At 37.9% G+C, this 23,893-nt stretch overlaps 1 protein-coding gene across 1 annotated transcript; it reads right to left on the minus strand.

Annotated features, from left to right (window-relative positions):
* Window positions 1–988: 988 nt before the first annotated feature.
* On the minus strand, window positions 989–1,564 carry LOC133288194 (uncharacterized). The gene has a single exon (XM_061485901.1). It carries the CDS (start codon window positions 1,562–1,564, stop codon window positions 989–991), a length of 576 nt encoding a protein of 191 aa, XP_061341885.1.
* Between the last annotated feature and the right edge of the window lie 22,329 nt (window positions 1,565–23,893).

Genomic DNA, 23,893 nt, shown 5'->3' on the forward strand with positions numbered 1-23,893 from the left:
CCAATGTCCAAAAAGGAAAAGTCCAGCTCCAAAAGAAAGAGAACGACCAGGGAATAGGAAGAAAGACTTCTGAGGAAGAAACCTGGATGACAGATTCTGGGTAGGGAGGTATGAAAAGAATACTCCCCTAAATGTACCCCGGTCTCAAATATGGAGAGAAGTGACAATGACCGAAATGAAGAAAGTAGAGCGACATCGGCCTGTATTCAACAAAGGAGGCTTGGATTAGTCCAGGTTTTGCCCATTTCATAATAGACCTGGGCACACTACAAATCAGTGTTGGGACCTAAGAGACGATGTGGAGAAATTCATCAGAGATGGAAAGCTGCGTCAATACGTAATCAGGACTCAGGGATGGAAAAATAATAAGAGGAAATTGATATGAACCTCACCAAGAATAATGAGACCCAAGACCAATTTAGTTAGGACCGTTTCTAGAATCAGGAATTTAAAACAAGAAATAAAGAACCTTGACCCGTTATCTATGGAAGATAAGAACCAAAGGTATAAGAAGGATAAAGACGCCACACTCAAGAAAGAAGAAGATGAGTGATAGGTCTATTTTGAACGCCACAAGAATAAGCTTCTTGATAAGTTCAGAGTTCTAAATAAGAACCAAAGATAAAAAACCTCTCTATTATATTATAACTTCAAAATCTGATTACAAGAGTTGTATCCTCCCTTATTTGTACTTGGAACATTCCTCCAAGAATAGGAAAAGACTAACAAATAAAAAGTCACTAATTTAAAGTTTACAACTTGGAAAAAGGAAAGGATTCTAATCAGCTCACTAAACATTAATGACATCGAAAATGTGAATCAACCCCACTAAGCATTAATAACATTGAAAATGCTATCAGCCCCACTAAGCATTAATTAACATTGAAAGTTGTTACTCATTTCACTCAACCTCCCTTGCATTGATGGCATTAACTAAATTCTGATTATGAATAAATTTGGACTTGATGTGTTCATGATTAGCCCACATTTACTGTATCAACCCACTAAGAGCTTCTTTAAATAAGTCCCTATGGTAGTCACTTGGAATAAATCGCCTTCTCATGATAGCTTTCATTTCCTCCCATGTTTTAATGAGACTTTCACCATGTCTCTTCCTGTTTGACACAAATTGATCCCACCAAACAATAGCATAATCAGAAAATTCTATGGCAGCATATTTTACCTTTTTCAATTGCGAGTAGTTATGACAATCAAACACCAACTCCATCTTTCTTTCCCACTCCAAGTAAGCTTCTGGATCATTTTTGCTTTGGAAAGATGGGATCTTCATCTTGATACTTCCTAGGTTATTATCAACCTTTTCTTCATTACGCACTCTTCTTCCTTCATTTCGACGCTCATTCTGCCTCATATCAACCGTAGAATTGGTTTCATCTTCATTTTGATGTTCTAAAGTTCTGCGTTGTTGCTCCCTTTGTTCAACTCTTTCTATTCTATCTTGCATTTCAACGAACTTGAAGTTCAATCTTTCAAATCTCTCTGTCATGGCTTCAAAGTAGAATTTGAAATTTGTAGGAATTTGAGCATTACCCTCTTGAGACATTTTTTTAATCTGATTTAGAAGACTAGCTCGGATACCAAATGATATGAACCTCACCAAGAATAATGAGACCCAAGACCAATTTAGTTAGGACCATTTCTACAATCAGAAATTTAAAACAAGAAATAAAGAACCTTGACCTGTTATCTATGGAAGATAAGAACCAAAGGTATAAGAAGGATAAAGACGCCACACTCAAGAAAGAAGAAGGTAAGTGATAAGTCTGTGTTGAACGCCACAAGAATAAGCTTCTTGATAAGTTCAGAGTTCTAGATAAGAACCAAACAGAAGAAACCTCTCTATTATATTATAACTTCAAAATCTGATTACAAGAGTTGTATCCTCCCTTATTTATACTTGGAACATCCCTCCAAGAATAGGAAAAGACTAACAAATAAGAAGACACTAATTTAAAGTCGACAACTTGGAAAAAGGAAAAGACTCTAATCAGCCCACTAAACATTAATGACATTGGAAATGTGAATCAACCTCGCTAAGCATTAATAACATTGAAAATGCTATCAGCCCCACTAAGCATTAATTGACTTTGAAAATTTCTACTCATTCCACTTAACCTCCCTTGCATTGATGGCATTAACTAAATTCTGATTATGAATAAATTTGGACTTGATGTCTTCATGATTAGCCCACATTTGCTGGATCAACCCACTAAGAGCTTCTTTAAACTTCTTGGCCCTTGATCTTGTGATTGGCTCATTTGGCAATTGCAATGGATCACTAGGTGTTGTCTCCTTATTCATATCAGAAATTCAGTGGCCGAAGTAAAAGCAAGAGCCTGGTTCCCGAAAAGAAAAAGAAAGAAGATATAGGAAAGAAGGAATATTTCAATAATGATGAATTCCCAAAAGCCGAGTTTGACTGTAATGTAATCAGCGAGCTTTTGGTGGAGGTGGAGATACTGTAAACACAAGAAGAAAATATCTCAATAAGGTGCTTTCGGTTAGCGATCGACCAAAATGTAAGGAAGATTCCAGCAAACCAGATGCTCCTTTATTGTATTTCACCAAAGAAGATTTGAAAGATGTAGTACCAGGACATGAAGATGGCTTGGTCATTACGGGAACTTTGGTGAATTGCCGAGTTAAGAAGATTTTTGCAGATGCTGACAACTGTGCTGATATTATCCTTTGGGATGCTTTCAAGAAGATGAACCTGGATAAAGAAGTTCTCAAGCCATGTAAGGCTACTCTGATAACCTTTATTGGGGAAAATACACCCCATAAAGGATATATAGATTTCAGGTTAAGTCTAGGAACGAAAGAGGCGTTTTAGTCAGAATGAGTAAGATTCATTGTAGCAGATTTTTCCTCTCTATACAATGTAATCTTGGGAAGACCAACTCTTCATAAATGAGATATGCTAGTTTCTACTAAGCATCAAAAGTTGAAGATGGTGAGCAATAAGAATGAGGTCATCACTATCCAGGGGGATCAAAAGGAGTCACAACAATGTTATTTTGAAGCTGTTAAAGAAAATGAATGAGGACATTTAACTTCACCTCAGATTCATCCAGAGATAAAGCTGGGAAGCAGATGACCTCTCAGCATCCAAGCAAACCACGTAACATGATTGAATTGGATATGAGAGAAGAAGCTATCATTCCTGGACCCGAGCCGGATGGTGAGTGGGAAGATCTTATCCTAGGAGATATGCCTAAACAACTTACCAAAATTGGTAAAACTATGAACCCGGAGGTAAAAGCTGGGTTAATAAAATTTTTGAAGAAGAACAAAGACGTTTTTACGTGAAAGTCATCTAAGATTCTCGAGATTGATCCCAAATTCTGTTGTCATAAGCTGGCAATGTATCCCAGGTCAACCCCGGTTGCACAGAAGAAAATGAAGCTTGGACATGAAAGAAGACAGGTTTTAGAAGAACATGTGAAAGAACTTCTAGATGCCGGGTTCATAAGAGAGATTCAATATATTACATGGCTTGCCAATGTGGTTATGGTTAAGAAACCTAGTGGGAAATGGAGGGTATGTGCGGAATACACTGATCTCAATAAAGTGTATCCTAAAAATTCATACCCAATGCCCAACATAGACCAAGTCGTGGATAACTCAGACGGGTTTCGATTGTTATCCTTTATGGATGCTTATTCCGGCTATAACAAAATACCTATGTATCCAAAAGACCAAGAGAAGACGACCTTTATTGCTAAAAAGGCCAATTACTATTATAATGTAATGCCTTTTGGGTTAAAAAATTCAGGGCTGCATATCACAGAATGATGAACCGAGTATTTGAAGATCAACTCTGCAAGAATGTGGAAGTCTATATAGATGATATGATTGTCAAATCAACAAATCTTTCAAGCCATGTTCAAGATTTAAATCAAACATTTGAGAAGCTTAGAGTCACATTCGATTAAATCCGATTAAATGTGCATTTGGAGTCTCGGCTGACAAATTTCTGGGTTGTATGTTAACTTACAAGGGGATTGAAGTGAACCCGGATAAGTGCAAAGTTGTGCTAGACATGAAGGCCCACAGAAGCAATAAGGAAGTTCATCAATTAACGGGTAGATTGGCCGCTTTAACTAGATTCTTGCCAAGGTCAGCTGAAATCGCACTCTCATTCTTCAAGATGTTAAAGAAATAAGCTGAACATGGATGGAACTCGGATTGTGAGTTCGCGATTGAAAAATCAAGAAATGTCTAGCAGCACCACCAGTTCTATCAAAACTGGAAGCAAGAGAGATACTAATATTATATTTAGCTATTGGGAAAGAAACAATAAGTATTGTGTTAGTAAGAGGGACAGATAAAGGCCAAGAGCCAATATACTTTGTTAGTAGGGCTCTTCAAGGCCCTGAATTGAGATACCAAAAGTTAGAGAAGGTGACATTTGCCTTACTCACTACTGCAAGAAGATTACGACCATACTTTCAAGGACATCAAATAGTAGTCAGAACTAACCAGCCAATACGGCAAATGTTGCATAAGTCGAATTTGGCTGGAAGGATGACTAACTGGGCAATAGAGCTATCTGAATATGATATAATCTATGAAACTCAGCATGTCATTAAATCTCAAGCACTAGCCGACTTCATAATGGAGCTCACTCCATCGGATGGACGAAGCACTAAGAAGGACGACATATGGAAGGTTTATGTAGATGGTTCATCAAATAATAAAGGGTGTGGAGTTGGAATCATAGTTAAAAGTCTAGAAGGGGTTTCAATAGAACACTCCCTACATCTGAATTTTCCAACTTCAAATAATCAAGTAGAATATGAAGCCATGATAGTTGGTCTGATGCAGGAAAAAGAGCATGGGGCAAAAAGAGATAAAGTCTTTAGTGACTCCTAGCTTGTCACTAGTTGATGAAAAATATCAAGTCAAGGGTCCTCTGCTGATGAAATATTTAAATAGAGTGAAAGAAATTATATCTGAGTTTGATGAAGTTATGATCACTCTCATTTCTTGAGGAGAGAACAACAGAGTTGATATCCTGTCCAAATTGGCAAGTATAAAGAACCCGGATAATCACAGAACCGTGGTTCGACAAAGAATAGTGAAGCCGATTTGCGTAATGGTCATTACGTCATCAAAAGATTGGAGGCAGCCAATTGTTGCTTATTTGGAAAGAGGAATATTGCCAGAGGATTCAGTGGAGTCCAAGAAATTAATCTGAGATGCAGCATTATATAAGTGGTGGAGGATCAACTATATAGGAAAGGTTTGTATTCTCCAATACTAAAGTGCTTGAACTCGGAAAAAGCCGAGTACGTCTTAACAGAGATACATAAAGGAATTAATGATCAACAAATGGGAGACAAATCCCTAACTCGAAAAGCTCTCCGGGCAGGGTATTATTGGCCCACCATGGAAGCTGATGCGAAAGATCATGTGAAGAAATGTAGCAGCTATCAGAAACATGCCAGGATGATACTTTCTCCTCCAGAAGAATTGACATATATCTCGGCTCCATGGACCTTCTATAAATGAGTAATGGATTTGCTAGGACCATATAAGGCGGCTGAAGGGCAGCTAAAATAGTTGGTTGTAGTTGTTGATTATTTCACGAAATGGATAGAAGCTGAATCCATCACTATTATTATCTCGGCTAAAGTTCAAAGATTTTTTGAAAGAAATATTATTTCCAAATTTGGAATTCCAACTGAGATAGTGACAGATAATGGAACTTAGTTTACTGACAAGTGGTTCTAAGAATTGATGGTTGATTTAAGATTCAGCATCCCTTTGCATTTGTGGAACATTCCTAATCAAATGGCCAAGCTGAAGCTGCTAATAAAGTGATTGTGGATGGACTCCGAAAACGGATGGAAGATGCTAGGGACAACTGGGTTCAACAACTATATTTTATTTTATGGGGATACAGAACAAGCATCCAAACAGCAACTGGAGAAACTCCATTCAGACTTACTTATGGATGCGAGGCTATGATCCCGGTTGAGATAGGAGAGTTATCTTGGAGGAGAATGAAGACTCTTAAAGAGAAAGAAGAAGAGAATAGTAAAGCCCTGACAGTAGAGTTAGACCTGATAGATGAAATCAGACGGCACATTGCCGAGATGTGGCAACCAAACAATTGGTAGTAGCCAGATATAATAGAATAGCAGATATTGGTAACAAGAATGCTAAAGATGGAAAGCTGCTGCAAACTGAGAAGGCCCTTACCAGGTAAGAGAGAAACTCAGTAAAGGAGCTTACATCTTAAAAATATTAGAAGAAAAGCCTATGAAGAGAACATAGAACACGGATAAATTAAAGATGTATTATAGTTAAGATCCGAGTTCCATGGAAATGCTATTTTGAATATTTTTTCAATTTCTAGGCGATTTATTTTTGCGTTTGTAGAGATTGTTTAAAGTCGACTATATCAACAAATTCATGTAATCAATATTTTCAATTTGAATAAATGAGAAAATTTTCATTGAAATTTATCCTTATAATTATGATGCATCAATATACAGATCCAAGATAAAGATGTGATTTGTCATAATGACTCTGATCAAGTCGAAATGTTTAAAATTATGGTCAGTAAACCAAACTCGAACTTGTGACAATATTGCTTTTACTTGGATAAAATCTTGGTAATGAAACTCGGATTGCAGATCGAAGGAATCAATATTTACCTTCGCAAATAGAAACTTAACAAAATGCCAAGTTAAAATAAAAAAACGTCATGGATAATACCTGACAAAGAAAAATGTGGAATCTGTATAATATAGATTGACCATGGCCAGGTCAGCAATAGTACTCGAAATTCATATTCAAGTTAATAGATATAATGAAGTAATCATTTTATGGTTTAAAAAGCTCGAAGTTATATACGAGTTCCTGAATAAGCCTAAAAATCTAGGCGTATAAAACCATATTATCAAGAAAAAGATATGATAAAAGCCCTGCCTTAAAGGCCATCTAAGATAATACTAACTAAAAGCAATGCATGCAATTAGTAAATAATGTGAAATCAGCAAATATTAAACGTAAAGAAACAAAAACGGGAAGAATTCTGGCAATATTCATTACAATATGAAAAAGGGCTCCAAGAAAAAGAAATATGAATAAAACCAGTATCCTGGCTCTTCATTCTGTAGGCTTCTCGGATTGATCTTGCATCCCAGTACCTACCTCGGCAGCAATCTCCTCAGTAGTAACCTCATCTTCTCCTTCGCTCCGGTTTCCATCTAGCCGAGTTGCAGAGTCACCTGCAGGAGACTGAGGGGGAAAGATTAATTGCCCATTGTTGACGTAAGCCATGTGATGCATCCCATCAACGTTGAGCTCAATGCTAGGTTGAGAAGCCTAATCTGTGACAAAGCATTATTAAAAAAGCCTAAGACAGCCTTCTCAAGCTCGACACGATATTGTGAAACCTTGCCTTGATAAAGGGAAACATTATCTACAACCTCTTTCAACTTTGCATCAGTAGATTCAAACATCAACTTGAATGACTTCATGTTCTCAACATTATGAGCATGAGTCAATTCAAGAAAAAGATACTCAGAATTCATTGTCTTGAAGTCCTCCTTCATCTTGAGGAGCTCCTCGCAAGTCTTGGCTTTCTCCTCCCTGGCAGCATTCATTTTGGCGTGAGCCTTGCTATATTTATTTTTCAAAGTAACCAAAGGCCTCACCAAAGAAGTCATCTTCATTGAATTCAATTCAATCACCTCCAATTCCTTGATCTCGGCATCAGAGAAAAGATTGGGATCAAAGAAACTAGCAGGAGGACGGAGAACATTGCAGATATTGCTGCTCACTCCAACCTCCCAAATGGCACCTTGGGAGAGACCAAATGAAGAAAGAGGAGGACGAGTCTGAGTTTTTGCTGCCATAGCTTGGGAAAAAACACCAGTAGGAGAAGCCGAGTGTAAGAACCTGCACCGCTAAATAATAAATTAAATAAGAGTATCTATGTCAGAGCATGGATTTGATAATGATTATGCTTAATGCTAATAAGATAATTAATAAGAAAGTGGAATAATGCTTAAAGTCGCTTTTCTGACGAAAAGTGTGGATATCGATTTTGCTTCGCAGTATAAATGCGTACCGGTGAAGTATCCCGAAAAATTATAATAAGTACATGAATATTCCTAGAAAAATGCCTAGGTCAAGTATATCAAGTTTGAAGTAAGAATAACGAGAAGTGATGTCAGAACTAATACCGGCTACGTATAAAATGCGTACCAACAAAGTGATGCGAAAAATATAATAAAAATATGACAAATCCTAGAAAAATGACTAGGTTAAGAATATGAAGTTTGAGGTTAAAATGATTAGCGAAGCTATTAGAGCTAATACCGAGGGATTAAGTCAAGTGTACCTATATATACATGATGGCACAGATTTTTAGGTCAGATCCCTACACCTCTATGTGCCTCTTTTCTAAAGCTTGAGTCCTCCAACTTGCCACCCTTCTTCCCCTTCATGAAACTCAACCAAAATCCACCATTTCTCTTTGATTCTCCCTCCTAAATATTGTAAACACTTGGTTGTGTGCTTGGTGAGGGAGAAAGGTGCTACCTTCTAAGTTGTAGCTGCTGTTTGGTGAGGGTTGAGGGTTGAGTTCTTGAGTGTGTGGTGAGGGAGCCATTTATTTGGCATTTGGAGCTTCAAGGAGCTATCTTTGAGAGCAAAGAACCAATCTTGTGAACCAATTTCGTGGTCTCTTGGTAGTAGTACTGTAGAGTGGTATAGGGAGCTTCAAGCCACTGCCTTTACTCTTTTTGGAGCTCTTGGGTATGCACCACTACCTTTGCTCTTGTTTTCTATAGAAAAGGATGAACATTGATGCATGTAATAAGTGAAAGTTAATAACTTAAGTGTTTGTAAGATATTACACACCTAAAAATGCATGTTTGAACGTCTGGAAACATGAAAAATGGAGTCACCTGCAGGAGACTGAGGGGGAAGGTGTAAGGACCTGCACCGTTAATTAAGGAAACTAATTAAATAAATATAAAAATTAGGAAATAATTCCATAATTGACCCTAATAATTATGATAAGGCTTAAATAAATATAGAAAGTAATTAATAATGCTGGAAGTCGCTTTTTTGACGAAAAGTGCAGATACCGATTCTGCTACTCGATATAAATGCGTACTGCTGAAGTATCCCGGAAAATTATGAAAAGTGTGTATATGTCACTAGAATAATATATAGGACTAGTAAAACAAGTTTCAAGTCAAAATAATGAGAACTGATGCCAGAACTGATACTGGCTATGTAAAAGCGTGTACCGAAAAGGTGCTGCAAAAAATAAAATAAAAATATGATAAATCTTAGAAAAATGAGTAGGTTCAGAATCCTAAGTTTGGGATTAAAATGCTAAGCGTAGCTATTAGCGCTAATACAGTGCGATTAAGACTTAAACCGCTATAAATACATAACTTGGCCCAAAACCCTAGGCCATATCAGCTGCTACGTGACCTTCTTGGAGGGGCTGACCAGTGTGACACTATTCCATTGCTTCCTCCTCCATTTTTGTGAGCCTTGTGACTATTTTTCTTCCTTGAACCTTCACCTAAACACCTAGAGATAGTGTAAGGTAGCCTTGTGAGAGTTGGAGACTCTCCTTTTCTGGGTTCAGCCATTGTTGGGTAGGGAGAGTGGGCTGACTTCTTGACTTGGTGAAGAGGGAGCCATTTCCTTGGTTGTGGGAGCTCCAAGGAGTGATCTTTGGTGCAAAGAACCAACCTTTGATCACCATTTTCGTGTACCTTGAGAAACAGAACCTTAAAGCTGACTTGTGAGCTCCAAGAGCATCATTCACCTCTGTTTTGAGCTTGTGGTATAATCGTCACCTTTGTTCTTGAGTTTCTTTAGTTAAAAATGAAGCCTTGATGCATGTAATGAATTAAAGTTGATAACTTAAGGTTGGGTAAGGTTAAACACACATAGAAATGCATGTTTAGGCTTCTGGAATCGTGAAAAGAACCACCTTTGGGAATGATATCTCACGAAATGCAGAATTGCATTCTGTCGCGAAATATCTGAATATTTTGTATCCGGATATGGGGTCTTGAGTTATTCGAATATGGATATCCGGATATGGATATCCGGATATGTCCCCGACATATATCCGAATATTCTGGGTTTTCGAGAACAGTAGTGGTCCTGTTCATACAGAAGGTTGTTTTGGGTTTGTGAACCCTAGATTGATGAAGTTGAACTTCTATAGTGATTAATCTAAGTCTGAATCTATGTGATTTAGGGCTTGTGGCTTTGTGAGAAGCCTAAAGACATGAAACGTAAAAGAGAAGCGTTGTCTTTATGTTATATGCTTATGAGCTATGGTTGTTGATAAGATTGTTGGTCCAAAACAGATTGTGATTCTGCTGTGTTTGGACTTTGAGCTTGTGTGGACTCTTGGCTTGGATAGCTAGCTTGCAAGGTAAGCTTTCGTGTCCTCGGTTTAGCCATTGTTGGTTCCACCATGTCCCATAGGGGATGGTTATATGCATGATGTTGTTTTCATGTATTGTTTTGATGAAATGCTATTGAGTTGTATATGCGAGTGCCTTTATGATATGCATGTGGTGTTCGCCTAGACGAGATGTGATCCTGTGGGCAGGTACGGCATGGGCGCGTACTGTGTGGGTAATAGACGTATTCTTGCACTTCTCTAGCCAGTAGAATATTTATAACACACATGGCATGATTATCTGTTGCACTGCATTGGGTTTTGGAACTTATACTCTTATACTGCTTTTGAACTTATATTGCACATGTAAGTGAGCTTGGGGTGGAAGATCCTTGAGGACCTCTTGTCTTACTGAGATTTCTGTTTAGGGATCTCACCCTACGTTTGGGGCACCATTTTAGGTTCAGGTAATGCGGGGGTCGAAACCTCTAGCGGCAGGAGGCTGGAGCTTAGCTGATATTGTTGTTTATATGATGATATGTTTGGATACTAGATTATATCTGTTGATGATATGCTATTAGCTTGTTATTATTATGTTGCTGTTGTTAAAACTATGTTTGGCTTTGTTGTCTTATTTGGTGAGCATGGGGATTTCCATGCCACATTGATTGACTATGTCTTAGTTTAGATTTGAGTTGTAATAATGTATCAGGATTATATCCGGGCTACGTGTTATAGTTCCGTGATTTTAGATACTCACAGTTATTTATATATTGAGGTATTTCAGTTAGCTGTCTTTTTGCAATTTACATACAAGCAATGTTTTTGAAATGAATTAAGTAATTCAACTTGGTAATGACAATGACGTCATAATTGAAAAGAAAAGATATTCCGCATTTTTAATTAAGCATGGCTTAATACGATGACATGTTAACAAACCGGGTATACACGGGGTGTTACATTTTATGGTATCAGAGCACTTTCTAGGGAAAAGCCTATATGTATTGCAATAACTTAGGATGTTTTGTTGCGAGTCTGTCTTGTGTGTTTCCTCTGATGGGTTTTGCTATGATGATGCATGTGTGACCACATTGCGTGGGCCTGATCAACTCATTCTTTGTGTAACTTGTGCAGAGTCATGGTAATTAATGCATAGGAGAAATCGCGAGACCACTGAGGATCAGCCGGATCCTGTCCTGACTGCATTGGCTGAAATGCAGGCGACTAGACTAGCCGATCAAGAGGCCACTAGATTGGCCAACTTGGCAATGATGGACGCCATTTGAAAGGCGAACCAGAAGGCCACGGAAGATGTTCTTGAGGCAAACAGGCTGGCGAACATAACCATGACGAGGGTCATGTTGGAGGAGATGAGGGCTGGCCGCATTGAGGGTCAGTTTCCTCCACCACCACCTCCACCGCCACCGTCACCGCCTCCACCTAGTCTTCAGGATGAGAGCCTGAGTCACGTTGAGGGTGCCACTCCTCTCACTGGGGTGATTGAACCCTACTTGGAGCTTGCTGAGGATCGTGACGTGATTGACTGTCGGCTTAATGCTTTTCGCAAGCATAAGCCACCTTCCTTTGATGGATCTTATGATCCTATTGTTGCGGCGAGATGGCTACAGGCGTTGGAGAAGATCTTTCGGGTTATGCAGTGTACCGACCCGCAGAAGTTGATGTTCGCCACATATATGCTGGAGGGCGATGCGCATGAGTGGTGGATGAACACCTCTCACGCTTTCGAGATGCAGGGTCATGTGATGACATGGCCATTCCTCGAAGACTGCTTTTTGGGTAGATACTTCCCTTATGATGCGCAGGAGAGGAAGCAGGGGGAGTTTGATAGATTGGTGCATGGCTCGTTGTCTGTTGACGAGTACCTGGCTAAGTTTAATGAGCTAATAAAGTTTGCGCACTTTCGGATGGCTATGCCTACTCCAACATTCTTGGCTGCTAAGTTTCGCAGGGGACTTAATGAGGAGATCACAGACAGGATTGCTGGTGTGGCATCGAGAGATTTTGGGACACTGGTACAGCAGTGTCGGGACATCGAGGATGTCTGTATTACGAGTAAGGCCAAGAGGGCCAAGATTGCTGATGCGAAGGGAACTGGTAGTTCCACTTCCTGGAGGGACAGGAAGTTTGCTGGCAAGGAAGGGCAAAGGGAAGCAGTTGGCAGCTAGGCAAGCGCCAAATCAGTTCAAGAGGACTTCATTTCAAGGGGCAGCTAGGCAAGCGCCAAAGCAGCTGTAGTTCCGTGATTTTAGATACTCACAGTTATTTATATATTGAGGTATTTCAGTTAGTTGTCTTTTTGCAATTTATATACAGGCAATATTTTTTAAATGAATTAAGTAATTCAACTGGGTAATGATAATGACGTCATAATTGAAAAGAAAAAGTTATTCTGCATTTTTAATTAAGCATGGCTTAATACGATGACATGTTAACAAACTGGGTATACACGGAGTGTTAAAGAAGGATTAATTGTCCATTGTTAACGTAGGCCATGTGATGCATCCCATCAACGTTGAGCTCAATGCTAGGTTAAGAAGCCTAATCTGAGACAAAGCATTATTAAAAAAGCCTAAGACAGCCTTCTCAAGCTCGACACGATATTGTGAAACCTCGCCTTGATAAAGGGAAACATTATCTACAGCCTCTTTCAACTTTGCATCAGTAGATTCAAACATCAACTTGAATGACTTCATGTTCTCAACATTATGAGCATGAGTCATTTCAAGAAAAAGATACTCAGAATTCATTGTCTTGAAGTCCTCCTTCATCTTGAGAAGCTCCTCGTAAGTCTTGGCTTTCTCCTCCCTGGCAACATTCATTTTGGCGTGAGCCTTGCTATATTTATTTTTCAAAGTAACCAAAGACCTCACCAAAGAAGTCATCTTCATTGAATTCAATTCATTCACCTCCAATTCCTTGATCTCGGCATCAGAGAAAAGATTGGGATCAAAGAAACTAGCAAGAGGACGGAGAACATTGCGGAGATTGCTGCTTACTCTAACCTCCCAAATGGCACCTTGGGAGAGACCAAATGAAGAAGAAGGAGGACGAGTCTGAGTTTTTGCTGCCATAGCTTGGGAATATCTTCGCGGAAATGTAAAACTGCATTCTGTCGCGAAATATCTGGATATGGACATCGGGATATTGGGTCTGAGATATCCGGATATAGATATCTGGATATTGACCCTGTGATATCCGGATATGCCCCCGAGAAATATCCGGATATTCTGGGAAAATTCGTATAGTGATTTGTTCTGTCAAACAGAAGTATAGATTTGGTTTCTGGATCCTTCATTGGTTAATGTGAACCTTTGTAATAAGTTAATTAAGTCAAAATCAATTAAATTGAAGGCTTATGGCTTTGAAAGAAGCCTAAGGGCATTAAACGAAAAAGGAAACATTGTTGTAATGTAATGAACTTTTAGATGATGTATATTGATAATGTTTCCGGTATAAATAGACTGTGATTGTGTTGTTTGGTGATCGTGAGCTGGTGTGGACTCTTGGTTGAGGATTGTTAGCTTGAGAGATAAACTTTTGTGTCCTCGATTTTGCCCATTGTTGGTTACACAATACCTCATGGAGGGATGGTTATATACATGATGTGTTTTCTGAAAATATGTGATGAATATTGATATGCTATTGAGCTGATTTTGAGTACAACTGTCATATGATATGTATGTGGTGTTCCACTTAGACAATAATCCCTGGGTATGTGGAGACATACAAGATGGTAACTCCGTAGGTGAGGTACAAGCGAGGAGCCTTGTACTGTAGGTTGTAGACGTATGTAATACCTACCTTTTATTCTCTGGCCAGTAGAATGTATATACACACATGACATGGATATATGCTGCATTGCACGGATTATGAAATTATGATGATATTATGCTTTTGAACTTATATTACACATGTAAGTGAGCTTGGGGTGGAGAGATCCTTGAGGACCCCTTGTCTTACTGAGATTTCTTTTTAGAGATCTCACCCCGTGTTGGGGCACATTTTCAGGTACAGGTACCTCTGAGGTTGAGACCTCTTGTGGCAGGAGGCCGAAGTTGAGCTGACTGATGCATGCTTACTATCTTATCTGTATCACGTGATTATGCCTGATTCTCATTTGATGCCTATTGTATTTGAGACATGGTGATTATGTTGTTTATTTGGTGAGCATGAGGGTTGTTCGTGCCACATTGATATCAGACATGTTTGTTTATGTTTGAGTTGTATAATTGTATCTAGATATTGTCCGGTCTACGTGTTGTAGTTCCGTGACAAGATACATATATATTTGATGAGGTTATTCAGTTAGTTATTTATTGCAATTTACATACAGGCGATATATTTTGAGAAGGAATAAGTAAATCCACTTGGTTATTAATAATATGTTCATAATTGAAAAGAAAAAGTTAGCTTCCGCATTTATTTAGCTACGCTATTACCATATGTATGTTAAACATGAGCTTGGACTACTAGAAGAGGCACAAAAGGTCCATAATCCTAATACCCACAGAAAAACTCTATAAATAAGAGGTAAAGTCTATATATATGATTTGCACACACAGAACAAACAGCACCTCTTTGGCGAAAGTTGTCTTTTATTTCTTGTGCACAATGATTATAGAATGTACCATTTAGCCTCTCAAATTTCTAAAATGTCCTTATTATATAAAGTATAGATAATACCCTTATTCAAAAAATAACAAATTATATGTGAAATATAAAAAACAACCCTAACTTAAAAAATTCTAAAAATAATATATGACTCAAGAATGAAGATACTAGAGAAGATGTATATTGTCCTTCCTATCAAGTGGATTAGGATATTCTTTTTAAGGAAAAGTTGCTTTCATCGGCGATAATTGGGATGACAATTGCATTCAGGTACCTCATCCATCCTTTTAATCTATCTTTTCAACAACTTATAAAACATAGTTATTTCAAATTTTGATACCCTAATATGTTGATAGAAGAAATAACCTATGTTATTGTGCAATGTTTTCTTGGATTGAAGAGGAATTAAAAAATCACTCCGAAAACCCCAATTTGCGAGGATAATGGTAATCTTGTTTGTGAGAGAATATGTATTCAAAAGGAGTGACTAAAGTTTAATTTATTGTTGTGTACAAATTTTAGAATTATATGTATATTGTGAACTCTTGTTCTAATTTTTTAGGGAAAAGTTCATAAACCTCCATATGGTTTACTATTTTATCACTTACACCCTTATACTTTTTTTCCCTATCAATGACCTCTTGTGATTTTTTTTATCCAAGTCTACCTTTAACATAATTAGTAATTGAAATAACTTGCCCATTTTACCCTTATTTCATAACATCATTATTTTATCATTTAAGTTGTCTTCAACTTCTGAGTCAAATAACCCAAATTGAACATGTTTGCGACGTGAATTGAAACCCAATGGTTTTTAAGCCATTCTTACATCAAAATTGATGACTCAAAATACAAAAATGCTAGAAATCTCATGTCCTTATGATTTCTAACTTTAATTTTGATAAAAAAAAAAAATTAACCATTTCCTTGAAATCAAAATCCTTTTATGAAGCATAATAAAAAATGAAAATGCAAGGCAGAGGTATGATATGCTTGATCCGCGTTTAGCTAGAAAGTTAGCGCGCCAGGCTTCATTTTATACCATCATAAATGGCTAGTTGTACAAGAAAGGATTTTTCTCCCAAATGTTGAAATGTTTAGACCCACAACAAGTCCAATATGTCATCGCCGAAGTTCACGAAGGAGTTGGTGGTCACCACATGGGGGCAAATCCTTATCCGGAAAGTTACTTCGTGCAGGATATTTTTGGCCCACTATGGAAGAAGACTCCAAAAAGCATGTGCGGCATTGCATCAAGTATCAAGAGCATGCAGACTTACACCATGCTCCACCAGAGGAATTATCTTCACTCATATCCTCATGGCTATTTTACCAATGGGGCATGGATTTATTAGGAGCGTTTCCAATTGCGGTAGGAGGAGTGAAGTGGTTGATAGTCGCGATCGATTATTTTACTAAATGGATTGAGGCTGAGGCTTTGGCCACTATATCAGCTAGCAAGATCCGCAGATTCTTTTATCGCAAGATCATATGCAGATTTAGTGTCCGTCATACCATTATTACTGACAATGGAACACAGTTTATGGACAAGAAATTCAATCAAGTACTTCAAGATTTACAAATCAAGCACAGGTATACCTCTGTTGAACATCCACAAACCAACGGCCAAGCTGAAGCCGCAAATAGGGTTTTAAAATGAGGGTTGGAAAGAAGGTTGGAGGCGGCAAAAGGAGACTGGCCAGAGCATTTGGATTATGTATTATAGGGTTACAAAACTACTCCTCACTCAACCAACGAAGAAACTCCATTTCGCATGACATATGGAAGTGAAGCAATGATTCCAGTCAAAATTGGAGAGCCATCTTGTAGAAAGATGTATGCGACTCAGGAAATCAATTCTCAGGCATTGTTACATAACTTGAACAAAATCAATGAAATGCGCGAGATTGCTTATATAAAGGAAGCCGCTCTAAAACAGCGAATAGCAGCGCGCTATAATTTGAAGGTTATTAAACGAAGTTTTAATATGGGAGAATTAGTCTTGCGCTAAGCAGAAATTGGCAATAAAAACGCGTGATAATGTAAATTGGCCGCAAATTGGGAAGGGTCATATCGCATCAAAACAAGACCGAAAAAGGTGCATATATCATTGAGACATTGTCTGGACTCACAATTCCACGAACATGGAACGCGGATAAACTCAAAAAAAATTATAGTTAAATTCTTGTTGATTTGTTATGTGTATTATATTCATCGCTTTGCGTAAATAAAGCTTGCAAGTTTATTCCATTGAGTGTTCATACTATCCATCGCGTATGTAAGGAAGGTAAAACTTTAACCGGTTAAAACTTCCATCAAGAAGAAGGAAGGTAAAGTTTTAACTGGTTAAAACTTCCACGAAGATTAAGGAAGCTAAAACCTTAACTGGTTAAAACTTCCATCAAGCGCGATAAAGATGAAAGAAGGTAAAACCTTAACCGGTTAAAACTTCCACGAAGATAAAGAAAGATAAAGCCTTAACTGGTTAAAACTTCCATCAAGCGCGATGAACGCGATGAAGAAAAAGGAAGGTAAAACCTTAACTGGTTAAAACTTCCATGAAGATTAAGGAAATTAATACCTTAACTGGTTAAAACTTCCTTCAAGATAAAGAAAAGTAAAGCCTTAACTGGTTAAAACTTCCATCAAGCGCGATGAACGCGATGAAGAAAAAGGAAGGTAAAACCTTAACTGGTTAAAACTTCCTTCAAGATAAAGGAAGGTAAAGCCTTAACTGATTAAAACTTCCATCAAGCGCGATGAACGCGATGAAGAAAAAGGAAGGTAAAATCTTAACTGGTTAAAACTTTCTTCAAGATAAAGGAAGGTAAAGCCTTAACTGGTTAAACTTCTATCAAGCGCGATGAACGGGATGAAGAAAAAGGAAGGTAAAACCTTAACTGGTTAAAACTTACTTCAAGATAAAGGAAGGTAAAGCCTTAACTGGTTAAAACTTCCATCAAGGGCGATGAATGCAATGAAGAAAAAGGAAGGTAAAACCTTAACTGGTTAAAACTTCCATCAAGATTAAGGAAGATAAAGCCTTAACTAGTTAAAACTTCCATGAAGACGAAGGAAGGTAAAATCTTAACTGGTTAAAACTTCCATGAATCGCGATGAAGGCCCAGAGAGATAAAGGAAGATCAAGGAAAGAAAGAGAAGAAGCACGAGGAGGGTAACAACCCTCAAAGGTTATAACTTTCCAAGGATGACGATGTAGCAACCTCTCTCGACTATGGTAAAACCTCATATGACAAAAGGTACGATGAACGTACATTGTTTAAATATGGTACTCCTATAAAGACATTGAAGCTATTTAAAGTTTCATTAGATGCTTTGATATAAACCAAGATTGATTGAAAATCATCCTACATGCTGGCTTATCCATATTCCAAAATCATAAAAAACGGCATAATATATCTTGTGATAAATATTTCTAGAAAGGAAAGCTGTTGTTCAAGGATGATAAAACATACGAAACCAGTTACGAAAAATATTCATGGGACAACCCATATAAAGACAAAATTCTGAAGTATGAAGAAAAAATCTTTAAACTGTCTGGATTGACATGTCTTGAGGTCCTTCTTCTGTTACCCCATGGTCTTCACCTTGGCTCGAGGGCGCAATCGGTTGGGGAGGAGTTTTGTATCCATCGCGCTAACCAGGTCCACTGACTCTTCTTCGTCATTATCATTCAACTTCATCAGCTGGCCATCTTTCACAAAGTATAGATAATGAACATTATCCAAATTTGCATTTAGATTGAAGAGACGAACTTGGTTAAGAACATTGACATACGTCCCTTCAGCCTCATCCTCAAACAAATCCTAATACCTCTTTACCTCAATGTTTAAATGAGTCTTTTCTTCCTCTAAGGTATCTACGCTAGCCTCAAGATCCATGACTTGCTTAGACAGACTGATCTTCTCTGTCTTCAGCTCTTTATAGCCAGCGTTCAATTCCTTCAGCTCCTGCACCATTTTTGCTTGATCATCTTCTGCCTTCTTCTTAAACTCTTCAAATTCGGCACGTAAGATAGCTTTTTCGCCTTTCAAATCTACTATACATTCTTTCAGATAAGATATCGTCCCTACCAAAAAAGAAAAAGAACCAAGATTATCTATTGAGAGCAAAATCGTATACACAGAACTGACATATTTTATATAGCGATACACTTGCTTACCTGGCACAGACATTAGATGCTGATTGGCAACAGTCAGCTTCCCAACAGCACCCAACCACTTATCCATTGGTATCGCTTCAATCTGAGGGCCTATTTCCCTGCCCTTCGCAAATAGATCCACGTCGATACCCAACCACTCCCAAAATATTCAGACTCTTCAAAGCATATATTGGCTTCAGCACACTTTCTTTTTTGTCCTCGTGGTGATTGCGCAACTTCTTTATTTTTGGGCGACGGAATCTGAGTCATCATCGTCGGCCTAGGTGATTTCAGACGCGCGGCACCATGGATGGATTCTACACCAGCAGGAGAGGCTGTTGAAGGTAACACCATGGTACCAGAGGAATTAGCTTCCTCAGCAGCTCTCCTTGCAGCTACCGCTTCTAGTTTCTTCAATTTGGCAGACATTGAACTATTTGAAACATAAGTATAAGATTGCGCATTAGACATATAGTATATAAAACACATAAATACAAAGGTCAAAATTGAAATAATGGAAACATCCTTACCCAAGAAAACTCTGATATCATCATCAGTATATTCATTTAAAATTGTATAAGTACTCAAGTAACCCGAGTCAGAAACTTCTCGCGCAATATTACATAACGTGGTAACTGTGTGCTGCTCATAATCATTCAAATCATCAAAAGATATGTTCAACTTATGCTCCTCTGAAGAATGACGTGTCCAATACAGAGGGAAGATAAGAGTATTGTCTTCTCCTACGAAAAACGCTTGGGAACCTTTCGCGGGGTAGATTTTGAAATATTCAGTGCTCCACTTGTGCACCTTCCTTAGATAGGAGTCACATAATTTATGCCTGGAATTTTCCCTAAAAGAAACTCAGCTAGAATGCAGCCCGAAAACACTAAATAGACACAAAAAGGATTCCGGCGATTGAAATAGGTTATATGCCTTGTAGACCATCTAATATACCCTAATAAAACCCCATGCGTTAGGGGATAACTGCGCAGGAGCCACATTGATATGAGCCAGCAATTTATAGTTGAAAGACGAAAAAGGAAGACATACTCCTATCGTCAAAAAGAAATAGGCATACATCATTAAGAAGAGTCTGGAAGAATTATCAGCGCGCGATGAGCACACTCGTTCGTTCAGAGGAACCATAGATAACTCCCAGTTGTCATCTTGTGATTTGTTTGGGGTGAGATAGATTGCAGCCGTTAATTCTTCTAACTCCCCTGGTGAGCTATATACAGAGACAGTGTCCAAGACGATGTCGGAAACCCAATCCATAGTTTCGGCATCTCGAATAGTATGAGTACCTGATCCAGTGGCTTCATGATCATGATTTTGTTTCTTCTTCTTCTCAGCTGCACTGCGCCTAGCCATGATCTCTTTAATTTTGGGCGAGATAAAATCTGGTTCAAAGAGGAGGCATTAGTAGAGCTAGAAGAAGTAGACGAAGAACTAGCAAATGCAGGTTTAAAGTTGTCAAAATTCTGTTTCTTATACGGATACCCAGCGGGGTAAACAACATTTAAGGGAAGTGGACTTGGACTCTTTTGGTTGGACTGATTACGCGCGATAGGAGATGGAGTATTGCGCGATGATATTGAAGTAGGAGATTCAGGACTTAAGGCATTAATAGGGTCATGACGAAACCCAGAATCCGAATTGGAATCACTTGATATGTAAATAAAATTTGCCATTTTATCTAGAGATTTTGGAAAAGGAGAAAAACTTTGTTGCGACAAAGTCCTAGATATCCCGCAATTAGATTTCAGTGATGAGGGTCCAGCCTCACTATAACGACGAACAGATGAAGCATTATTATTACTTTTAATTTTCTCCCAGAGTGCAACACCCTTGCCCGTCAACCACCATTCCCCAGTTCCCAAAGACCGGGACCTAGGAAAGGATCTTGGTGGAGGACTAGTGGACCCAGACCTTTCAGACATTCTGATAAAATTCACAAATTTGCGATTATTGGGCATACCCAAAACTCAAAAAAGGGAGTAAAATAACAAAGAAACAAGAATAGTGGAATAAATGAAAGAATCACAGCATACTTGAAGTTTTATACTTCAACTGTGGAGTGGATAGCAGAACGTGTCAACACCCAGGAAGTTCGCCGGAGAAGGAATATTAGAGAAGAAAGTCTTTTGCAAAAGAGATTGATACTTAGAATGAACTTCCCTCCAATACAGCAGCTCAATACAAATATGAAAAGTCACCGCAAGGAAACCCAAAAGGTTAAAACGTGTTGAGTAAAACGGATAAAAAGAATGGCACGTGGAAAGCAGGTGGAACGTTTGAAGCTTAAAACGTCCAACGATTATTATTAAAACATCCACGTAATTACGGTGGCATTTAATGCTTCTGACAGTTAAACATCTAATCAACCACTCTAAGCGGCAGAGTAATGATGATCTTCCGATATATGCGACATCAATTGAACGCGGCAAAGACGTACCGCGCACAGAGAATATCTATATCTCTCAACTTTGTAAATACTAAAGTTGCGAGCTAAAGGGCAACTGATCTGGATAAAATACAGTAGGCCCACTAAAGGTTTAAAGCCCAAAGATCAAGGCTTAAATCCACAAGGCCCAACACAAAGTCGCGATGTCCTCATCGCACATAAAGGATCAGAGGGCGCGATGGACTCATCGCGCCTAAATCGCCTTTTAACATAACTTCAGAGATAAGGAAGCAAACAATGATACAAGTGAAGATTCACCGTGCCATTACACAAATAAACAGAAGACAGCACCAGCTTGCCACCACTCTACCAAAATAGCCTGACATAAAGAGATAAGGTTAAGGAAACACCAGCTGAACCTGCAGCCCATAAACAGCCAATCAAAAGTCATACCGCCTACCAAAGGCGGCATCAGATTCACTATATAAACACGGGGTACATGCCCAAGTATGATAATCTAATTCAGTAAGAATACAATATAAGCCTGACTTTGATACTGACTTGAGCGTCAGAATGTCATTGCAGGTACCCCCAGTTTGGATCATCGCGCCAAAGGAGAATCATACCCATCATAACATCAACAACTATCAACGGCCCAGAAAACAGATAACCCAACCCAAAGTCTTCTCACATCAACCTTGTGTGATTAGGCCCAATACACATTGGCCAGCCCATATTGTATTGGTCCGATCACTCATAAATAAATATGAATTAGATTTATGTAAAGTAATAATAATAATAATAATAATAATAATAATAATAATAAAGGGATCAAAATATGCATATTGTCATTATTATTAGTTTTTTTTATTTATCTGGATTTGGGTTTAATGACTCTTCCAAATTGTTTCTCTTATGCCTTAGACACAGTTATACGCAATTTTCAACAATAAATCTCTGATTTAATATGGAGTGAAGGTGATGCAATTTCAAATGATTGTGTAGAGTTGACAGCTTTTAAACAACTAACTTTTAACTTATTCATTGATTTGTTAGCAATGAGGGAGGAAATCAAACATACGCATTGCATCATGAACTTACATAGAGAAGCTTTATTGTTACATTGTTACATGAGTAACCTCCTACCTAAAATAGTAACATAAAATAAGGATAAAATGGGCAAGTTAACTCAATTACTGACGATGTTAAAAGTGTACTTGGATGGAAAAAATCACATGGAGAAAATTGATTAAAAAAAAAATATGGATGTAAATGATAAAAGAGTAAACCATAGGAGGGTTTATGAACATTTCCCAATTTTTTATATCTACTTCTAGGCATTTGATATGGACGTCAATGTTCACAAAAAAATTCAATATCTGAAATATGCCATTAACATACATCTTCATTTTGCTGTAGTTGTAGAAATAAGTAGAAGCATTACTCCCATACATTTTGCCTTAATTATTGCCAAGAAATAAGCAATGGAAGCATAACAATCATGAACTCGGTCTTAACTATTGCCCAGAAATAAGCATTAGAAGCAATGTTATTAAATTTGGTCCGGTCATTGATCCGGTCAAGGTATTGGATCATTGGGTTACTGGTTTGACCAGTGGGTCACTGGTTCAACCGCATGACTCGATAAGTATATGCAAATCTATAATTTATATTAAAAAATATAAACAAACTCAAATACCTGTAAAAAAATTACCAATTTTAAATAATTTAATATGAAAAATAATAAATCACACATTAATATCCATCAAAGGATCAAACATATAATGCTTGTGATATTGATTCTTCATGCTTAGAAAACGACATTTCTAACTATAAATTAAATCAAAATTCCTTGCGTAGTGCATAACCAAGATAATATTAGTGTTGTAGGTATATAACCTATGTAAGTCAATAAGCAACAAATCACTCAAATATTTTAAAAGAAAAAAAATCATTTGTGAATTTTAAAAAAATGATATCATTTATATTTATTTTTTTGAATTTTTTTAATGAACCGGGTCGAGTCGCCGATTTTCGCTAAAATCGACTGGGTTGCACCGGTTCCAATGCTTGGCCAATCTGCTGCTTCACCCGGATCAGTTATATGACCGATTTACCGATTCCCAGGTCGACCGGGCTGGATCAATCTAGGTTTATCAACAGTGATTAGAAGCATTACTTCTCAGATTGGGACGAAGTTTCAATATGTGAATAGGGGTTATGATTATATGCACAATGATAACTCAACTAGTGTCCTGTGATTTACAGACTT

Source organism: Gastrolobium bilobum, unplaced genomic scaffold (assembly GCF_033153095.1).
Source record: "Gastrolobium bilobum isolate Gb01-03AN ecotype WA unplaced genomic scaffold, APGP_CSIRO_Gbil_v1 utg7961, whole genome shotgun sequence".
Classification (NCBI taxonomy): domain Eukaryota; kingdom Viridiplantae; phylum Streptophyta; class Magnoliopsida; order Fabales; family Fabaceae; genus Gastrolobium; species Gastrolobium bilobum.